This window comes from Mustela nigripes, chromosome 9 (genome assembly GCF_022355385.1).
Source record: "Mustela nigripes isolate SB6536 chromosome 9, MUSNIG.SB6536, whole genome shotgun sequence".
In the NCBI taxonomy this organism is placed as follows: Eukaryota; Metazoa; Chordata; class Mammalia; order Carnivora; family Mustelidae; genus Mustela; species Mustela nigripes.
Genome location: NC_081565.1, coordinates 74,936,065 through 74,957,501, shown reverse-complemented (window position 1 = coordinate 74,957,501; position 21,437 = coordinate 74,936,065). Strand labels below are relative to the sequence as shown.

At 44.9% G+C, this 21,437-nt stretch overlaps 1 protein-coding gene across 2 annotated transcripts in view; it reads left to right on the top strand.

The window, feature by feature from the left end:
* PCSK5 (proprotein convertase subtilisin/kexin type 5) overlaps positions 1-3,160 on the top strand; it is a 447,741-nt gene extending 444,581 nt beyond the window's left edge. For both annotated transcript variants that reach the window (XM_059411831.1, XM_059411830.1), the window contains one exon: positions 2,418-3,160. In XM_059411831.1, the coding sequence (XP_059267814.1) occupies positions 2,418-2,824 (407 nt within the window). In that variant the 3' untranslated portion in view covers positions 2,825-3,160. The remainder of the gene's footprint in view (positions 1-2,417) is intronic.
* Positions 3,161-21,437: the final 18,277 nt, after the last annotated feature.

Below are 21,437 nucleotides of genomic sequence, written 5' to 3'. Positions count from 1 at the left end.
ACTCTACAAAAGTCTAAATACTCTTGATTACCTGCCCATTTTTTTTTTTACGGAGACACTCTGCTCCTTCAAAGAAACCAGATCACAGAAGCTGACCCTGACTCTGCAGACTTGAGCCTGGAGCAGAGAAAGACAGGATTGCATATGGCACCCTAGTACCTGAAACAATCTCGAAATATCTTTTAATGATTCTCCTGCCCTAGGCCATATTTCTCTCCAAGCACCACACACAGATCGCTTATCCATCCCTCTGGTGCTTTAATATTTCCTCCAGGGAAAAATTCTGTGCTGATATTGTTAATGTCAAAGGCAATTATGATAGTGCTATTATGTTAGAAGAGGAAATTCTATTTGATAGGAAAAATCCCATGAGGATGAAAGTTTGGACAAAACAGGCAATTTATTTATCACTAGCAAAAAGAAAGGGAGGGGCGCCTGGGTGGCTCAGTGGGTTAAGGCCTCTGCCTTCAGCTCAGGTCATGATCCCAGGATCCTGGGATCGAGCCCCGCATCGGGCTCTCTGCTCAGCGGGGAGCCTGCTTCTCTGCTACTTGTGATCTCTGTCTGTCAGATAAACAAACAAACAAATAAATGAATAAATAAAGATAAATACACAGTGGTGGTGAATCAGACCTAATTGACCAGTACGTAATAAGCAAAAATAATGGCCCCTCAAATAACTGGCAGCAGAATTAAATCCATTAAGCTAATGTATATAATACACCTAGAATCTCATAAAAGAATCCTGGGGGCAGACTCTAGTGGTTCAAAAACCACTTACGGAAAACTTACCCTGTACAACTTGTACATCCAAGAGAGCCTGCTAGTTTTTTCCCCAGTGCTCTCTTACTCTTTCACTGGTGGATGAACAACAGGGGGACAACAGGGGGCAGGGTTCTCAACTTCAGAAATCGTCGTTATGATACAGGAGTCTCCTATCCCTCAACTTGGTTGTCAGAATTTTAAGAAGTTACGTCTCTTCCTATCAGAGTAGGGCTACAGAATGCATGACCCCAAAAACACAGTTGTCAGAGTGTATGCCCAAATGTCTCCGGTCCCTAGCATTCAATCTGGATTCCTGGGTTCAAATTTTAATTGCTCCACAGACAAGCTTGTACCTCTGACAGGCAACAATTCATGTCCTCTCTGTGGGTCTCAGTTTCCTCAATTGTCAAGCAACAGACTGACCTAATTTTTTTTTTTTTTTTTTTGTATCATCGCATTGCGTTCTACTGACTGACTGGAGTCAGTCAACTTGGTATTTATTTTTTTTTTTAAGATTTTATTTATTTATTTGACAGACAAGAGATCACAAGTAGGCAGAGAAGCAGGTAGAGAAAGAAGAGGAAGCAGGCTCCCCACAGAGCAGAGAAACCAATGTGGGGCTCGATCCCAGGACCCTGGGATCACGACCTGAGCAGAAGGCAGAGGCTTTAACCCACTGAGCCACCGAGGCACCCCTCAACTTGGTATTTAAAACAAATCTCCAGGGGTCCCTGTTTGGCTCAGTTGGTTGAGCGTCAGAATCTTGATAATTAGCTCAGGTCTTGATCTCAGCGTCATGAGTTCAAGCCCCATGTTGATTTTCATACTGGGCACATGGAGCCTACTTTAAAAAATAATAATAAATAATAAAACATATCCTATTCTCCAGCTGATTTACCTTTTCTCTATATTTAGCTATGAAGAGTCTGTCCTGCCAGTCTTCAGGTCATTTCCTGGGTTACTTACATTAATGTGGATGTTATCTGGATGGGATACTCCACCATCTTCTCCAGAAGTCTGACCTAATTAATTTCTAAGTCCCCCCCACAACTCTAAAAGTCAATGGTTTGGGGGCACCTGACTGGCTCAGTCAGATAGAACAAGTGATTCTTGATCTTGGGGTTGTGAGTTTGAGCCCCATGTTAGGCATAGAGACTACTTAAAAAAAAAAAAAGTCAATGGTTTTATAATCTTCTCTGCCCTTGAATATTGGACCAGGTTGAAGGGTACCTGAGGAAAGAAATCAGTCTTAGAGAAAGTCAGAGTTTAAACAAAAAACAGAGCATTTAGCAGTAACTGAAGCACGGCCCAAGATGGAGTATTTTACTAAGAAGGAAATAGAAGAATCAATTGGTCAGGTTGGATACCTGGTGACTGACTCATTAGGTGTGAGGGGACTCTATGTCTCAAATGATCTTCAGCGTAGAAGGGTTTGTTGAACTCGTCCAACACAAACAGGGACTCTCAGGAGGTACATGGTACAATTCTGTAGAGTGTTGTGCCCTCTAGGAAAACCAGAGGTAATGATTCTGCCATTTTAGTTTTCAAAGATAAAGCAAAGCTTTTTACTTCAGAAGCTAGTTTTCCTCGTTGCTTTTCTTCTCTCCCATGCTTCCCCACTCTGCTCTTTCTCTGGGGTCTTCTTCCAACAGAGGAGTGTATCTTTCAAGCAAGTGACATTGGGACTGCCAGTGAACATACCAAGATAACCCTGCTCATCACCTCCTCCATTATGCTGGTGCTTCTGCTCGGGGCAGCTGTGATCGTCTGGAGGAAATCGCGGGGCCGAGTCCAGCCAGTGGCGAAGGCTGGCTATGAGAAGCTGGCCAACCCTAGCAAGTCCTATGTTTCCTATAAGAGCAGCCATAGTGAGAACACCAGCTTTGAAGAGGATCAGGTGATTGAGTATAGGGACCGGGACTATGATGAGGATGATGATGATGACATCGTCTACATGGGCCAAGATGGCACTGTTTACCGGAAATTTAAGTATGGGCTTCTAGATGATGATGATGAGGATGAGTTAGAATATGATGATGAGAGTTACTCCTACCAGTAGACAAGAGCCCACCACCCTATGTGGCAATCCTGCCCCATTCCACTCACAGGCATGCATGTGAATGTTATAGTTTGGGGGTTTTATCCCCATACAGTGGGCTGATGTGTGGGTGTTTGTCTTGTCTCTTAACCATGAGTCCAACTAGAGTATGTAAGAGTATGTAAGAATGCTGAAATAATTTGTTCTTCTTTTGAGTGGTTAAACTCAGTTAACCATAACTGAGGAATAAGGATAAAATTCAGAGAGATTTCCCTCAAAATAATAAATCAAAATACAGGAAGTTTAAAAAAAGTGAGATTTTTACATTTCATGAGATTAAAAAAAAGTGGACCTTTGTTTCTGTTAGGAATTCTGTAAATGATTTGGGGAGTGGGGGATGGGGAGAGAAAAGAGTTGTTTGTTTCAGGGAATCTTCCTCCCCTGTTAGTGTCATCTTTAGGCAAAGGTTGGTTCTTTTTGGGTCATCTAAAGAGGGTCCTCCTCCTTCTGCTACTTATCACTCCCCTCCAGACTGCCCCTGAGGAGAAGATGATACTACCTGGGCTAAGGGGGTTCCCAACCTACTTAGAGATGAGGAAAGAAAAGGGAGTCAGCATCAGAGCCAAGGAGCCCTGTGCTCAATGGGCTCTGGTTCTTCTGCAGGAATCCACAGCCAGTCTGTTCTAGGGACGAGCAAGTTCGGGCAGAACATAGGTAGCAGCAAGCCAGCAGGACAGAAATCATTACATTTCCAAGAATTGCAGCATTACACACTCATAGTTTTCTAAGAGCTTCTGCGGTGGGAAACACCCACTAAGACATCAAGTAATAGAGAAAAATGGTAGAGTTAACCTAACATAAATGGGGGTAAAATGACAAGAACTGCATCCACTCTGGAAAAACAAACAAACAACTTTGTAGCTTTCATTGGCAGCCTGTCATGGACCTGAGAACTCACGGTAGAAAAAGTTGGAAAGGATTCTAACATGGAAAATCCCAACGCCCTGCTGGCGAGTGTTATCCCAACCTTCTAGCACTCTCTACCTCTAGGATCCATTTCTAGACATCCTAGGCTCTCCTTGGTCCACGCTCTTGTCAAGTACAGGTTCAGGTTTGTGCACTGGGCCATTGTCTACCAACAGTAACACAAAGAGAGGGGCTCTTACCATGTGAAATTACATAAACCAGGTTTTACAGATTTTCTTGTCCAAACAGAAGTTACAGGCAGTGCTGGCAGGGGACCACAAAAAAAAAAAAAGAATGACATTTTCAGACGACAATGCTGCTCATAAAAACATTTATCGCACACCTCCTAGGTATCGAGATAATTCCTTTAAGAAAAAAGTCACTTCACTTAGTATCAGGACTTCATGGGGTTGGTACTGTTACTACCCTGTTTTTATAGGAAACCTAAGACTTTTGAGAGGTTAAGTTAAGAGCCCAAGGTCACAGAAGGCTAATCAGGATTCCAGCAAAAAGAATGACCCTGATGGGCATATACTTAATAGCTATGCTCTACTGGCACAAAATAAGAAGCAACCTAAATATAGTATAAAAGGGTGGTTATTATTTTATTTCATGATATGGCAACTATAATATCTTTACTAAATTCATGCATTTTTCTTTTCCTTTAACATAATGTATCACTGACACAGGAAATCTCAGTGAAGAAGCCTTCAGAGTACTGAAGGCCTCCATGTTTCTTAGAGGAGTGCTTGTAAAACAAAGGTTGGCAAACTTTTCTCTGGAAAGGGCCAGATAGTAAATACTTAAGGCTTTGCACAACGATCAACTCAGCCATACGGCACTAATGCAGCCAATCCAGAACAAACAAGTGGGCCACATTCCAATTAAAACTTTATTTATGGGTGCTGAAATTTGGATTTAAGGCAATTTCCACAAATCATGAAATACTGTTCTTCTTTGATTTTTTTTTTTTTCTTCCAGAACTTATAAAGGTATAACCATTCTTAGCTTGGGGAAGTTCAAAATCAGGTAATGGGCCAGACTGGCCAACAGCCTACAGACTGCTGACCTCATCTTTAAACAAAAAATCCTTAAAAAAAAAAATCCTTAAAAATCCATGTGTATTTATACACACATGTTTCCAACAGTTTGATCATTTAAAATCATCCCTTCCAAATCTATCATCTGAAGTTCTGATAGTGCCCTTTTTGATTCTTAGAAAATAAAAATGGATTTAGGATAGCCATCATATCAATAGGAGACTTCTTTATCCCTTCCCGGGTAATTACAGAATGTAGACTAAGCAAGAGTAATTTTATTCATTCTGTGTTGGTTTTCTTCCCTGGTAATTCTGAAGCCCTGACAGACTGAGTTGTACATTTCTTTGTATAGCCTGGAAACGGTTTTCCAAGAAAAATCTGTGTTTATGATACACAGTTAAAGATTAAGTTAGGTTGAAATGACCTTGAATACCAAGAAAAACCTGTGTTGTTACTTTGTGTGAGCCTCAAAAAAAGGCCTGTGCTGTGTGTTGGTACAGTTTAACATCTTTCCTTCCTTGTTCTTGGTCATGCCACCTTATCCTGGGGCTTCTTTTGAACACTGTGCTAACAGCTATTTAAAAGATAAATATGTGGTTGGAAAACAAACTCACTTTTTGGTTTTCTGTTTGCAAATAACTTGGAAATATTGAAAGGATCCTTATAGACTGGAAATGCACCAAGAGGCTGAGCAAGGGCTTGGAAAGTTCCAGTTCATAGACAGCAATTTTAAAATTGGACCCCAAATTAAATCAAGACCAGATAAATGCAAGGGGACTGGCTTATTCACAGCCTATTTCTGAGCCCATTGTGGGCCTGGTATTCTGATTTACCAAGTAAGAGACAAAAAACAATGCTGTTTGTTTTAAAGATTTTTATTTATTTATTTGACAGGCAGAGATCACAAGTAGGCAGAGAGGCAGGCAGAGAAAGAGAGAGGGAGGCAGGCTCCCTACTGAGCAGAGATTCCCAATGCAGGGCTCAGTCCCAGGACCCTGGGATCATGACCTGAGCCAAAGGCAGAGGCTTTAACCCACTGGGTCACCCAGGCGCCCCAACAATGCTGTTTGTTAAGAGTGCTGTTTTTCCTTTCTATCCATCTACCTCCAATGACTGGAGCTGGTCATAGCTGTTATGAAACTTCTTCCTGAAGAGCAGTCCAAACCATCTGTCAGCCCCACCATCACTGACTCAGTAGGGTTCCCAGTCTCTCTCATCTGGACCTTTCCTGCTTCCTCTTTCAGGAATTTCAGCCTTTTTTTCTCCCAATTTACCCCCTATCCCTTTAGCATAGATCCACCAGATCTCTGGTCCACCGGGCCATTGCATCCAGAGCTCCCCACCATTCATGCTGACTTTGACATTCAAAACATTGCAAGACAGCCACTGCTCTCTCACCAACCAGTGCCCACCCCTCCTTATTTCTCAGATTCCCCATCTGTCCTGAATTGCTTCTGAGTTCCCCAGGACCACATCCTAGCACTTCCTGTCCTTGGGGACACATGGTTCACTCTCCTTAGCATATTCTTCCCTCACCTTGACCAATTGGAAGTTTCCAACCCTCCTTTAAAATCATGTTCCCTTCTTAAAACCTCTCTTGGGCGGTCTTCCTTGACCACCTTGAAGATGAATCACAGTCTCACCTCTGTGTACAGTTTTTCATATCATGTATCAGTACCTACTACTCAATTCTGTGAGGCGGCTACTATTCCCTTTCCAGAACCTAGCACAGTGCCCAGAACTTGGTAAGCAATCAGGAGCTCTTGGTGGAGTTGAGCTTTAGGAAGACAGGACTCACATATATGAAACAACTGGACATTGATGATGGTATTGAGGGCAGGGTTAAGTGGGAAGGGGGAGGAGAGGCGGTGTTGGTTAAGCAGGAGGAGTACAAGGTAACTGCAAATTAGAGCCTCTGGGGGAGTGTTTCAAGGGGGAGATGTGTGCTTTGACTTGATTTGAAAAAGAGAATGTAGAAGGTCTCCCTCAAAATATTCACTGGAGTTAATAAGTAGTTTGTCTGACTTTCCTGATGATAGTAGTGGTAAGATTAATTTACCAAGTATACATTGAGAATCGACCTTGGGGTGCCTGGGTGGCTCAGCTGGTTAAGCATCTGCATTTGGCTCTGGTCATGATCCCAGGGTCATTGGATCGAATCCTGCATCAGGCTCTCTGCTCAGTGGGGAGCCTGATTCTCCCTCTCCCTCTGCCTGCCACCCCCCCTGCTTGTGCTCTCTCTGTCCAATAAATAAAATCTCTTAAAAAAGAAAAAAAGAATCGACCACGTGCCCAGCATTGTTCTAGATGCTGGGAAACATCTAGATGCTGGAAAACACCAGCAAGTGGAACCCATCAGATCTTGGGTCTTAAAGAACTTGCGATCTAGCTGGGGAGAAAATAATTAATCATAACAATACACTATCATTTTTGATGCCTTCTATGTGCCAGGCATGGTCATAGGCACTTTTTTCATTTGATCTTAATTAATCTTTACAGCACAACAGCTGGAGAGCAGTAATACGATCTCTTTTTCCAAAGGACACTCAAGGGGCCATCAGTGTGTCTGTGAGTGGTCCAACTGGGTGGGATCTGAGTTGAGGACTTTCCAGTCCCTATTTTTTTCTGCTCTACCACTCTGCTTGTAAGTGAAGCAATCCTTGGATCTCTCCCATTTGGAGATTCATTTTAACTGCATGGAATTTGCCGAAACGACGACTCACCCGACGGTAATGCCAGGGAAGCATGGAGAGTCCGCAGCTCAGGGGCATCATCTCACCCAGAGGCGCTGTGAGCATCAAGGAGGAAAGCGATTATTTTAGGTAATCGTACACATTAACTATATATAAGTCAACACATTAAACTCAAGATAAAGACTTGGGTCTTTACTGCATACATTTGACACTGAAAGAGACATTGCAAGATCTGTTCAGAGTGGAGGAGGTCTGCTTCAGAGTTCATGAAAAAAGAAACTGAAGCGTCTTACCCAAGCTTAGATGCCATCAGTTGAAATAAACAGTGGTCGGGCATTTTGCGCCAAAATGTAATACATGTAAATAGACTGCGTTTCAGAGAGAAACATAAGAATTCTGTCAATGTGACCGGCACAGGCTTTGATTCTAACTGATGATCCTCACATATCAACAACATCTGGTAATAAATCAACATGACCAAAATTTAAGGATGCATTTGAGGTTTCACACTTAAAGCTACCTATGTCTACCCTGCATTGCTCTCAACACAGGCCAAAAAAAAAAAGGCAGGTGGGAAAGGTCAAAAACCAATCATAAAGATGAGGAAAGATAAAAGGAATGACATCTATTTTGTTTATTCTATTGTCTTAGTGACCAACACACCCAGTGATACAAAGTGCTTCCTGGTATAAAAATAATTACATATGTCTGGGCCTTCTGGACTCAGAGTACACACCAGAACTGGGTCCCGTGGCCACACTCCGCTGTAAGGAAGGCTTGAAAGCAAAAATCGGATCAAGAGTAATGAGATCGATTACCTTGTTGGGTTTAGAAAACTCATGACTCATCTTCTGGGACTTTGCTATCCACAATGAAAGTTTTCCCTTATCAAGGAAGAGGAGAATAGGGCAGTGGGGCTGTTAGATAACGTAATAAGAACATCTCCCACTCTAACAAAGGAGTACATTGAAAAGAGCTGATCCCAGCTGCCAAGGGAAATGATAGAAGGCTAATGAAATCATTCTGTGGAGCAAACATGTGTCTGTACAACAATGAGAATGCCAGAGCCCAACAAGACGGAGGTTGGGAGGATTCCCCTCTCTCTACATTATGGTAATCAGTGGAGCCTCCTCTCTGACTAGGAGAGGGATTCTGCACCAAATAGAAATTCTGCTGTAGCCTTGAGGCTGCTTTCAGTTAAAAATTACAGAAGGGTCAACCCAAACTGGCTTCAACTCCAGAGGAAATTAGTGGCTCATTTGATCAAAAAGCCTAGGGTGGGATCGGGTACTACTGGCAATGAGCTCAGCCCCAGGCTGCAGGTCCTGGACAGTCTCCACTGCCCCTCTGTCCTTTGCTGTGTTGGCCGCTTCTCACTGCAGACGTGTCCTCAAAGAGGCAGATTTTTCATAATCTTGGATCCACATCCTACAGGAAGAAGGCCCCACCCTACCCCAGGACAAGTTAAAAAAAAAAAAAAAAGTTCACGGTATCTCATCAGTTCTGAAAATGTATTTGCCAGTTTCTGTGGTGTAAATACACCCATTGTGGCCAATTTCAAGGTCGAATGTGATGTCCCTTGATGTGGAGCCTGGAAGAAATGTGAAGAAGCAAATCCTTACGGTATTTCTGCTATTTACAGAGGCATGAGAGACAAAAACAGCCATGGGGAGTGTAACTGACCGGAAAATGTAACATGATGGGGAAGTGAGGAGTTGGGGATATCTGTTACCTGTGTGTCTAATACAGCTTCTTCAATTGTTAGTTTTAGAACTGAAGTTTTAATCATTGCCAAGTCTAACAACTGACTCAGAAGATTCCTGAACAATTAACAGCTGGCTTTTGTAATCCCGGACAAGCCAGCTTCAACACACCACTTTTTTTCTTTTTTTTCCACACCACTTTTTTTAGGTCGTATCTTTCCCTCTGATTTCTTTCTCTGTCAAATCTCCTAATCAGAAATTCCTGTCTTGTTTCCCTATTAGCTCCTCCACTCCAATGCCATCAGGAGGCAACAAAATAATGACTTGTTTGCTTGTTTCCACCAGCAAAGAAAAACTTAATGATAATGTTTTAGCAAAGACTTTAAATTAAGCACACGATTCTGGAGTTCCGTCCATTGCTACCTGTAGTCGACATGGACTGCCTCATGTAATACTTGGGACAGGGTGAGCCAATGTACTCAGTTGTAGTACTGCATGACCAACTACCACAAATACGGCAGCTTAAAATAATACACAATTATTATTATAAGTCTTTTTTTTTTTTAATTTTGCTTATTTCAGAGAAAGATAGCATGAAGCGGGGGACGGAGGGAGAGGGAGAAGCAGACCCCCTGCTAAGCACAGAGCTGTATACAGCCTCGATCCCAGGACCCTGGAAGTGTGACCCGAGCAGAAGGCAGACACTTAACCGACAGAGCCACCCGGATCCCCCGATTTCACAGTTTTATAGGCCAGAAGTCCAGGTAGACTTGACTCGGTTCTCAGCTTATAATCTCACAAGGGCAAAATCAAGATGCAAGCCTCTTGCCTGGAGGCTTTGGAGAAGAACTCATTTTTCAAGGTGTTCAGGCTGCGGGCAGAATTCAGTTTCCGGCTGGAGGTCAGAGGTCCTCACTTATCTGGCTACTGACCAGGGACCACGCCCAGCTCCTGGAGGCCACTCTGGGCTTGTGGATGGTCCCCAGCCCCTTTCAAAGCCAGCATCCATGCACTGAATCCTCACGCTTTGATTCCTTCTGACTCTCTCTTGCTATCGGCTGGAGAAAACTCTTTGCCTATTTTTTTTTTTTTAAGATTTTATTTATTTGACACAGAAGAGAGAGATCACAGATAGGCAGAAAGGCGGCAGAGAGAGAGAGGGAGAAGCAGGCTCCCTGCTGAGCAGGGAGCCCGATGTGGGGCTCAATCCCAGGACCCCAAGATTGTGACATGAGCCACCAGGCGCCCCAACTCTTTGCTTTTAAAAGGCTTGCGTGATTAGGTTAGATCCACATAGAGAATCTCCCTTTGACTTTATTATAATTATTTTTTATATTATTATATATAATATTATAATTATACAACATAATTATAGGCATGAGATCTCAGCACATGCACAATCCTGGAGGATCTGAGTGGGAAATCTTTTTTTTTTTTTTTTTTTTTAAGATTTTATTTATTTGACACAGAGAGAATATAAGCAGGGGGAGTGGGAGAGGGAGAAGCAGGCCTCCGGCAGAGCAGAGAGCCCAACATGGGGCTCAATCCCAGAACCCTGGGATCATGACCTGAGCCAAAGGCAGACACTTAAGGACTGAGCCATCCAGGCGCCCCTTGAGTGGAAAATCTTGAGGGGCCACTTTACGACTCTGCCTACCATAAAACTCTTCTGGGAATCAGTTTAGTAAAAACTGTGCTGAGTCTTTTCAGTATTTTTTCTATTTGAATCCACTAAGTCCTCACCAGGAAATACAAACAGTACCAAAGCATTTATAAAAAAAGTTTTGCTTTTGTTTATAATTTAAAACTAGTTTACAGTACTCTAAAAGTAAGTTTATAAAGACTACACAAAATAAGCTATAATAGTTAATAGTTACATGTAATAATAAGCAAGATATAAAAGTTTATATATACTGCCATTTCAAGTGGATTTCTAAAATTAAAAACCTATGTAGATTATGTAAGCTGAACTGTAGAATGCAAATAAACATTATCTGCCCCCAATGAGTTTAATATTAAGGTAAAAAAACAAATCTGTGTACACATAATGACAAAGTGAGGGACAGTGCAAACAATGCAATGATTCGGGGGGTGGGGGGGACCTACAGCAAAATCATTAGAACCCAGAGACTATGAGAAAAAGCAAATTGATGCCTTTACGTACTTTTTTGGGAGAAAAGCTGAGGGAGGTGTTTGGGAGAATAAAAGTGTCTGTCAGTCTCAGGAAGAGTGAGCACTAAGTCTCTATCTCAACTTTCCTGTCCTCTCTAAAATGACCGGCTCGGTGGGGATGCCTGGCTCGCTCAGTTGGTAGAACCAGCAACTCTTGATCTCCAGGTGGCGTGTGTGAGCCCCATGGTGGGTGTTGAGATTACATAATAAAAAATAGAACAGAATGATAAGCACTTCTCACATGAATTCGAACTCGCAGCTCTATTACAGCTACACGTGATAAAGGCCATCAGTCCTCCTGCAACCCAGGGGTTAGCAGAAAGGCAGGACAGACCTGGCAAGCAGAGACTGTATTTGGGGGACCCCACTTTCTCTTCAGATCATTTCCCCCTCATGTTCATTTCTTAGGAACCCAACGAGCCTCAGTGGGAACGTTGCACAAGTGTCCACAGATTTGGCTCAGGGCCGGCCCCCCAAAACTATGCCCTCATCTCAGTTTCAATAATTACATCTCACCCTGTCCATTTGTAAACTATTCCTAAATAGGAAGGCCCCCCTTTTTCTTAAATCTTTCCCCAATTAGACTCATCATGTCTGTATTCATTTTTATATAGACAATTTGGCATAACAGAAATACCATGACTTTGAGAGTTCAAGATTCCTGGGATAGAATTCCAGCTCTGACCCTTCCTTGTGTGGGATCTTGATCAAGTTACTGACGCTCTGATTCCTCACTATGGGTGAGGAAACTTGAACACCAGACCTCGCAAGGCTGCCATGAGGAATGAACAACATTACATATGCAAAGGGCCTGGTATACAAGAGGGGTTCTATAAATGCTAACTGCCCCCCCACTCCCTCCCATATCATTTTAGTGGCAGTGAAAGCTTGTTAATAGTCTCCCTCCCATGAACCCACATTTTGAAAGGATTTGTGAAGCAAGATTACATGAGGGAGAGAAAAGAAGACCTAACCTGCTCTACACACTTAATCTGGAAGCAAATACACACCAGCTCAGCACTTTGTAACAATGCTTTGGCAAAGCAAACACGTTGGATGAGTGGTTTTATGTAAGCATATCATAAACCGGATTGTCTTACTTGATTTCTCAACAGACAGGGAAACAGGAGATTGTTCTTTCAGAAACCCAGTGATTTGCTCCCAGGCCAGGAGGAAATCAAATCCTTTCCTCAATAAGATGAGGAAAGTTCTGGTTAAAGGGCCATACATGGGGCACCTGGGTGGCTTAGTGGGTTAAAGCCTTGCCTTTGGCTCAGGTCATGGTCTCGGGGTCCTGGGATCGAGCCCCGCATCGGGCTCTCTGCTCGGTGGGGAGATTGCCTCCTCTTCTCTCTGCCTACTTGCGATCTCTCTCTGTCAAATAAAGAAATAAAATCATTTTAAAAAATAAAATAAAAGACCATATATTCAAAACATGTTGGTCAAATACGTGACCTCTAATGAAATCTGTTCCTCTCTCTACACCTTCTCTTTTTCTAAAAAGCAACCAAGCTCTACCCCAGTAGAACACTATTTTGTTCTTGTTTTTTAATCATCTTCCACACCCAACACGGTGCTCGAACTCATGATCCTGAGATCAAGCGTTGCGCACTCTCCCGACTGAGCCAGCCAGGCATCCCCACAGAATAGTCTCTTAATAGAAATCCTGGGGACACCTAGACTGTCTCAGGGAACCCACGCTCCTCCAATAAACCCCTTCTTTCTCCCCAAGTCATTACGGAGTCACGTTGGACTTTGCTTACGAAGCCAGGAATCTTGGGCGCGTGCTGAGGACAGGGACAAGGAAGGACAGCCATCCAGTCTATTTCTAGGTCACTTTGCCCGTGAGTCCATGTAGAAAAGTTTACAGCGTTTGAAAGCAGGCCTGTCCAGACGGTGGGGCTGAGAGCTCATGCACGTGTCCTCGCCTTTGCCTCTGCAAAGTGAGTCGAAGACAGCCTGGCAGGCATCATGGTTCCCACTGCAAATGTCGGGCCAACGGACGCCCAGCAGCGAGGAGCTGTGGTATGGACCTCAGAGGTCAGCTTGCAACCCGGGCTGTAGCCACAGGTGAGGCCAATGCAGGAGATCCTAAATCAGGCAGCCAGGTGGAAGCCATGAAAGTCCCCAGTCCGGGCGCCCAGAGAAGGTCCACAGGGTTCCCACTGACATTCGAACCGCATGGGTTGGGACCGCGTGGGTCCACTTTCACACTAAGTACTAGACAGTATCGTGAATAGGTTTCCTCTTAGATTTTCTGAATGACGCCTTCCTTTCTGGAGTTTTCTTGTAATACAGCATTTAACACATGTAACATACAAAACATGTTCAGCGACTGCAGATGTTATCGGCTAGGCTTCCAGGCAAAGGTAGGCTGTTAGTAGTGAAGTCTGGGGGGGAGTCAAAAGGCACAGGTGGGAGTTTTGGAGGCGTGGGCGAATGGGCGCCCCAACTCCGTTGCTGCCCAAGGTCAACTGTATTTTAGCCTGGGTTCCAGACTTCAGGTCTGGGGCTGGCCAGCTTCTAAGCGGGGGCTAGAGCGGTATTTTCAGTATTGATTTGCTCCTGCAACAAAGGAACACAGAAAGCAAACCAAATTGCTCATCAGCAAGTGGTCGGGCAAAGAATCCTTGACAAAGGGGTTTTCCGTGGGACTTTGTGACGCCCATCGCGGGCCTGTAAGGGACCTTGTGGGATCTCGGTGACCGAGGCTCTAAAGACGCTGTGTTCCCCAATCTCTCAGCCTGGGATCGGAAGTTTTATTCCCCACTATCCTTCTGGCCAGACTCCACCAGAGTCCTTTATTGCTTCCGTGACTTCCCTTTGGAGCACAGCTGTAGAACATCTGGCTAATTTCTCCATCCTGGTTTTCCACTGATTTTCACTTTTAAAGAGTTGTTTGCTATTGGCCTGTGAGATCAGTTTCGCCCCCTGTAGCAGATCTCCAGTGGCCTTAGATAAGCTTGGATCTGTACGTTTAGCTTGTGAACAGGAAAGGACCTAGCTCATGGGAAAGTCTGTTGTAAGCGAGAAGATGCTACACCCAAGTTATCCTTCCTCTGTTCACCTGTGCGGTCACTTCTTGGGTAGAAACTGGAAGAAATCAAACAATAATCCTGTGGCCAGCAATCTGGAGGTGGTTTCTCAGAAAACTGGGTGGCTTCATAATCCATGGGGCCCGGCGTAAAAATTAAGAATTTTAGTGAGCAGCGGAGCAGGGAATCCAAGCCTGGGGCCCTTGCCCTTCGAAGCCGCAAGCCCTATACGACGGCGCAGGTGGCTTGCCCCTGACGCTGGACGTGACTTCGGTATGTCTTCAGAACCATGCAAGCCTTGCCAAATGTATCAGTTACCGCATCGGCCTCCAACCGCCAGGAGGTCTAAGAATTTAGATACAAAGGTCGAAGGGTTGGAGGAGAGGGAAGAAGAGCTCTTTAAGATCTACAGAATACAGAGCTTTAAGGAAAAACCCAAGGAAGATGGCTTGGTATAGAAGGAGAATAGTTTGTTTTCAGCCGTAAGAAGCTGCATTAAAAGAGAGCTGCTCTCCACTCTCCGGCCCTCCGCATTCCCACGGTAGCCTGCGAGACACTGGCCATGTTGTCTCAGGTCACGGGTATGGCTGGGCCTCCTGGACTGTAACTTATAAAACCGCACACCACCAGCTCAAGTGGAAACTTCTCCTGGTGCCCTTTTTTTTTTTTTTTTTTTAAGATTTTATTTATTTATTTGTCAGAGAGAGAGAGAGAGAGAGGGAGAACACAAGTAGGCAGAGAGGCAGGCAGAGAGAGAGGAGGAAGCAGGCTCCCCACTGAGCAAGGAGCCTGAAGCAGGACTCGATCCCAGGACCCTGGGATCATGACCTGAGCCAAAGGCAGCGGCTTAACCCACTGAGCCACCCAGGCGTCCCACCTGGTGCCATTTTTAAAGATGGTTCTTAGCCCTTCGGAGCTCATACTGACATGGGCCTCCCCTACAGGCAGATGTAGACGCCTTCCAAGGCAATGGGTAGGGAGGGCTTTACTTGGCCCCAACTCAACCTTTTCTTTTTTCCTCCTGGTTTCGACTCCCTCTGGGCTAAAAACGAAACCAAGAAAGATCCCCCACCCAGTCGGTTGGTTCATTTCCTCTGCAAGCTGCTCTGGAGCCTACTTCACCTCTTAAAGGTTAGGAGGGGGTGGAGGAAGGGCTGGTCAGGCTGACCCAGAGTGACCTCCCTCGTCTTGTGATATCAGAGCCCTGTTTACATAGCCGAGGGCCTGGCACCGCACAGAGGGAGGGCAGAAACCACAGCACATCCCCCACTCATTTTGCTGCTGGCATCTCAGCTGCTCTGAGACAGGGAAGGACAAGATCTGGGACTCTCCTCTCTCATTTGGCACCATCTGTTTCCTTTCTCCTTCCCTTCCGGAAAACTCTTTTCAGTAAACACAGTGAAATAAAACACCAGAAAATATATACAAGAGCAAATTCATCTTTTCCTGAAATGCTGGCTTTTGGAGACCTTTGGTATCTGCAGGAAAGTCTCCAGTGATGCTTTTTCTTCCACCATTAGGAAGGTACTGGAAAAAAAAATGAAGGGACGTGATGCTCCTTTCTTTACTACATCTGGGTGAGGTAAGGAGAGTCCGTGATCCCTTCTCTGGAAAGGCACTCAAACACCGTATTTCCCAGAGACCTAAAGTATACCAGGAACACCATGGAGGTGAGGAGGATAAAGTCAAAAAAGCTGGAATTTCTGTGGGAGACTGCCTGGAGGTTCCCCGGAGTCATGGACATCAACTTACTTCACTTTGTACCCCTCGCCCAAAGCACGGTCCTAGCACACAGTAGCTGCTCCATAAATACTTGTGCATCCATTTTCTGTTCACGGAAAGCATTGTCTACGGCTGACCTAAAGGAGATTCTCTGCGTACAATCTAAGGAAGAGTTCGCTGTGTCCTTAAAGTTGCAATGTTATCTTTGGCTGGGGGGAAGAAATAACCACCTCGAGACAGTAAGGACACCTTGTTTCCCAGATGATGAGAGGCACTTTGCATGCATTAATTTGTTTAATCCTACAGTCATCATAACAACCCTGTGAGGTAGGCACTGGTCTTATCCTGTGGCACAGATAAGACACTAAGCCACGCGGAAGTAAAACAACTTGCCTGGGGCTGTCAGGTTGGGTCAGTTGGTTAAGCCTCCGCTCAGGTCAAGATCAGGGTCCTGAGATCGTGCCTCGAATCGGGCTTGGAGTTGGCTTGGGATTCTCTCTCTCTCCCTGACCTCCCCGGCCGCTCTCTCTTTCTCAGATAATAAAATCTTAAAAAAATAAAGATAAATGACAATGACTTGCCTGTTTGGATAGAAACTAAGCTGAGAGGGCTTCTTTCTCATTTCCCAGATGGCAGCTGCCTGATCCCTCCAGAAGGAAACACAAGGAGGGCAAATTAAAACAGGGACTTTCATTTTTTTTTTTTTTTTACTGCAATCCACAATAAAAAATAAATAAAGTTTACACCAACACCTCTTTATAAAACTAAAGGAAACGTTTGAGGAAACCATAATTATTCAAATTATACTTTTCATCATACTCTAATAGTTTCTTTAAGCTGACCACAATCCACTAATTTGATATCACAATGCATACTATTTAAGAACCCAAGACATGGGGCGCCTGGGTGGCTCAGTTGTTAAGTGTCTGCCTCAAGTTCAAGTCATGATCCCAGCGTCCTGGGATGGAGACCTGCATCAGGCTCCCTGCTGAGCAGGAAGCCTGCTTCTCCCTCTTCTGCTTCCCCTGTCTCTTGCTGTACCTCTCTCTGTCAAATAAACAAATAAAATCTTTTAAAAAAATAAAATAAAAACCAGGGACAGATAGATCATAATTTTTTTTAAAGATTTTATTTATTTATTTGACAGATACAGCAGATACAAGTAGGCAGAGAAGCAGAGAGAGGGAGAAGCAGGCTTTCTGCTGAGCCCAGAGCCCGATGCAGGGGCTCAATCCCAGGACCCTGGGGTCATGACCTGAGCCAAAGGCAGATGCTTAACTGACTGAGCCACCCAGGTACCCCGATAAATTTTTTAAAAAGCTGTATTCGGTAAGAGCCCAGCCCTAGGCCCAGCTTGGCTCTCTGAGCTCACTGTGTTTAAAGGATTCCCTCTGAATGCTCCCTTCTGGAGCAATTCAATTGCAATGTGTGTGGTAAGCCCAAAGCCCCCTTTAGGTCTCTCAGACCCTGGGCTTCTGGAAATCCTCCTCTGCCTGTCTTCTGGGTCACTTCTGGGTCACAATCCAGACTGCCATCTTAGATGGGACCCCTATCAGATTTATCTCCAGCTGTATCTGTACATCTGGTCCCTGAGAAGTACACACCACTGCTCCCTTCCCTCACCCCCTCTCTTGAGAGTGCAAGAGCCATGTTCTCTCTCTGCTCGGTTGTCCACAGCCGATCTAGCCACAGATTCTCATACAATCCTTACATCCTCCCTCCCGACCTAGGAAACACAAGCTCTCTGCTCGATGCAAACGAAAGGGGTCCAACAGAGTATACTGAGATCATCTCTAAATGAGCCTACACCGCCCCCCCCAAGTCCACTCCCCTATAGGGGTAAGGGTGACCAACAGGACGGGCTTCTCCGATTTTCTCAGCACGACCTGGATTTTCTAGGACCTAGAATTGGAAAATGGGGTAGTTATTTTTTAAATTTTTAAATTTTATTTACTTTTAAACTTGACCCTTGATGGTCTCTTCCAAAAGTATAAAGGAAAGTTCCATACTCACATGATCTCACAGATGGGTGGGCTCCAGGTAAGTGAAAGGAATGGAAAGAGAATGAGCAAAGGCTTGGAGTCTGGAAGAGACAGAACTCGGGAATTTCTAGGGAACAGGAGTTGCCTGGGGAGTGTCCATTATGGCAGAACTCTGTGGGGAACAAGAGACAGAGGTCAGTGAAATAGCCAGAGGTAGCCTGAGCCGCTTGCTGGGGGTGGGGGGCTGAAGGCTAAAGTCCGGATACTCTGCCCTAACATGAGTCAACCCTCCTGGTGTGGTCTGGGACCAGGACCCCTGGCACAACCCTTTTCCTCCAGACTCAGAGACCTCCCTCCTATCCACAATGTGCCAATTGAGTTAATGCTTATGTGTTTGTCAACTTTCTTCCTTTTTGCTGTCTTGATTAAAAGTTTGATCTTAATTTTGCTAACTCTATTCTGTGCCTGAAACAGTCTAGCTTGGCAAAGCAAGAGCCAAGCAAAGAATGAGCTGCCATGTTGTGCCAAAGCTGCTTGGCCGGTAGACCGGGGGATTGTTCCTGCCCACCACCCACAGTTCCCAGGGCCCCACGTACACAACTCCCATAGGGCTAAGCCCTAAGCGAAGACTGCTTCCCTCTTGAAATGGGTTGGACTCCAACAACTCTGAAACTTTCTTCCTACACAGCTTGAGTTGGACTTAGTTGATGTTTTCATTTCTTTATTTGAAGTATGGCAACAATATCTAACTAAGACGGCTCAGACTTATTGCGAAGAATGTTGAAATCAAGTAAGGAAAAGTACACTGAACTCCTATTGCTACAACAGTTCAAATTCACCTCTGGTCAGTAGAGGGAATGTAACCACTCATATTTTGACTATGGTGAAACACAGGATCCTTACTCTTATTCTGAATGCTCGATGTGTACCCAGTTATCGATGTTTGACTTTTTTTTTTTTAATTTTTTAAAAATCTATTTATTTGACACACACAGAGAGAGATCACAAGTAGGCAGAGAGGCAGGCAGAGAGAGGGGGAAGCAGGCTCCCTGCTGAGCAGAGAGCCCGATGTGGGGCTCGATCCCAGGACCCTGAGATCATGACCTGAGCCGAAGGCAGAGGCTTTAGTCCACTGAGCCACCCAGGTGGCCCTCGATGTTTGACTTTTAAAACCATGCTCTTAAGAAAACCCAAGATATCCTCAGTGTAGTGAAGCTATGGCAGGAATAGGTATTTCATTATTATCCATCCTTTTGCAAGACTGGAAACAGGAATGAAGAAACTTTCAAGGGCAGGGAATCCAAGATAACACTTCCTTCCATCTTCTAAAACTTGGAAAGAAGTACTTAAACGAGTTCTGCAGGAAACGGTAGAGAACAGGTCTAGCTTGTCGGGCTCCGGGCCAGGGAATGTGCTAGTTTTGAAATATGGTGGAAATCTCAGGATAGTAGTATTAAGTTTTGTTGGGTTTGGGAGAGAGTTGAAAACAAAACAAAAAATTTCATTTGACAGAAGTCTGTACTGGTTGGAGAACCTTTAATAAACTTGAAATTCCAGCAAATCTGCAAGCAAAACAACGTCCCAGGCAGCCGGAGAAAATGTTTTTTGAGTTCTCAGAAGCCTAAAGGGACCCTGAGATGAACTTGGACTTCCCACAAGTGACTCTGTTAGCAGCAGGTATTTGTTTACAGGGATCCAAGCAGAACCCACACCAGGGAATCTTCTCAGTGCCCCACAGGGAGTGTGACTCTTCTAGGACTTCTATCCACCAGCTTCCAGAAGAGTGCTTACTGGCGCCATCTGGTATGTGCCCCAAATGAAATTGACATTGTAAAAGAGAAAGTGGGCCTTGAGGGAGGAGGCGCAAGTGAGCTGGTCCATCCAAGCATTCGTTGAAGCATTTCTTAGCCACGGAGGCCTTTCTTCGAATGTAAACCACAGAGGTAGAAGTTCAAAGTACTACCGTCAAGGGAGGAGAGGAGGGCAGAGATCCCCTTGGTGGCCCAGCCCCTGGTGCACCTCCAGGAAGCTCTAGGGCTCTTCCAAGAACACTCTGAAAATCCGGGTTCCCAAAAGTATCACTACTGAGAGGAACACTAGCCCCAGGCTTCCTGCAAATCAAGATAAAAGTGGAAACACTACAGATCATGTATTTTTTTCCTTTATATAAAAGAAACAACAGGTTCTAGGAGCACGGCAGTGGTGCAGTCAGTTAAGCATCCAGCCCTTGGTTTTGGCTCAGGTCATGATTTTGGGGTCGTGGGGTCGTGGAATTGAGCCCCACATCAGGCTCACTGTGCTCAGTGCGGGATCTGCTTGAGCTTCTTCCTCTCTCTCTCTGCCCCTGCTAACGCGCGCATGCGTGTAGTGCTTTCTCTCTAAAATCTTAAAAAAAAAAAAAAAAGGGTGTTTATCAGTCTCTCTGGAACATGATAATCTGGGGATGGGTGCAGCAGAGGACGATTGGCAGGTACTCAGATCGTTTCCTTCCAAGTTAGATAATGCAAGTGGAGACTTGTCTTTTATGTTTAGAGAATTCACTTCCCACTGCATCAGCCTTGATGGAAAAAGTGCCTCTCGGGGCACCTGGGTGGCTCAGTGGGTTGAGTCGCTGCCTTCGGCTCAGGTCATGATCTCGGGGTCCTGGGATCGAGTCCCGCATCGGGCTCTCTGCTCAGTGGGGAGCCTGCTTCCCTCTCTCTCTCTCTCTCTCTGCCTGCCTCTCTGCCTACTTGTGATCTATTTCTGTCAAATGAATAAATAAAAAAAAAAAAAAAAAAGAAAAAGTGCCTCTCTCTGCAGGAGCTTAAATAGGTACACAGTTTTCCAGCCTACCCTTTTCCACTAACACGTGACCGAAGCTCGGCCAATCAGATGATAATCACAGAAAGATTGGGACGTCCGGCTGGCTGGAGTGGCTGACACTCCATCTTGGGTGTCAGGGTCGTGAGTTTGAGCCCCATGCTGAGTGTAGAGATTAATTAACTGAGCCACCCAGGTGCAGAGGCTACTTAAATAAAAACTTCAAAAAAAAATTGTTAAATCACAGAAAGATGAGTCTTGGGCCATCCGGGCCAGCTACGTGACCGAGGCTCCGCTGGTGCTTGCTGGGAAGCTGGGGCACACTCGCTCTGCAGCAGTGGCACTGTCCTCGAGGAACCAGCTCTCATGTGATTTTGACCCCGGTTCTGCTCCATCTTTACCCAGCTCCATCTTACCCAGCGTCCAGCTTTCCTGTCCACCCTGAGTAACCCATCAGTCTTCTAAGTAACTTCACCTCCTGCTTAAATCAGCCAGGTTCCTTTTTGTTACTTGCAACCA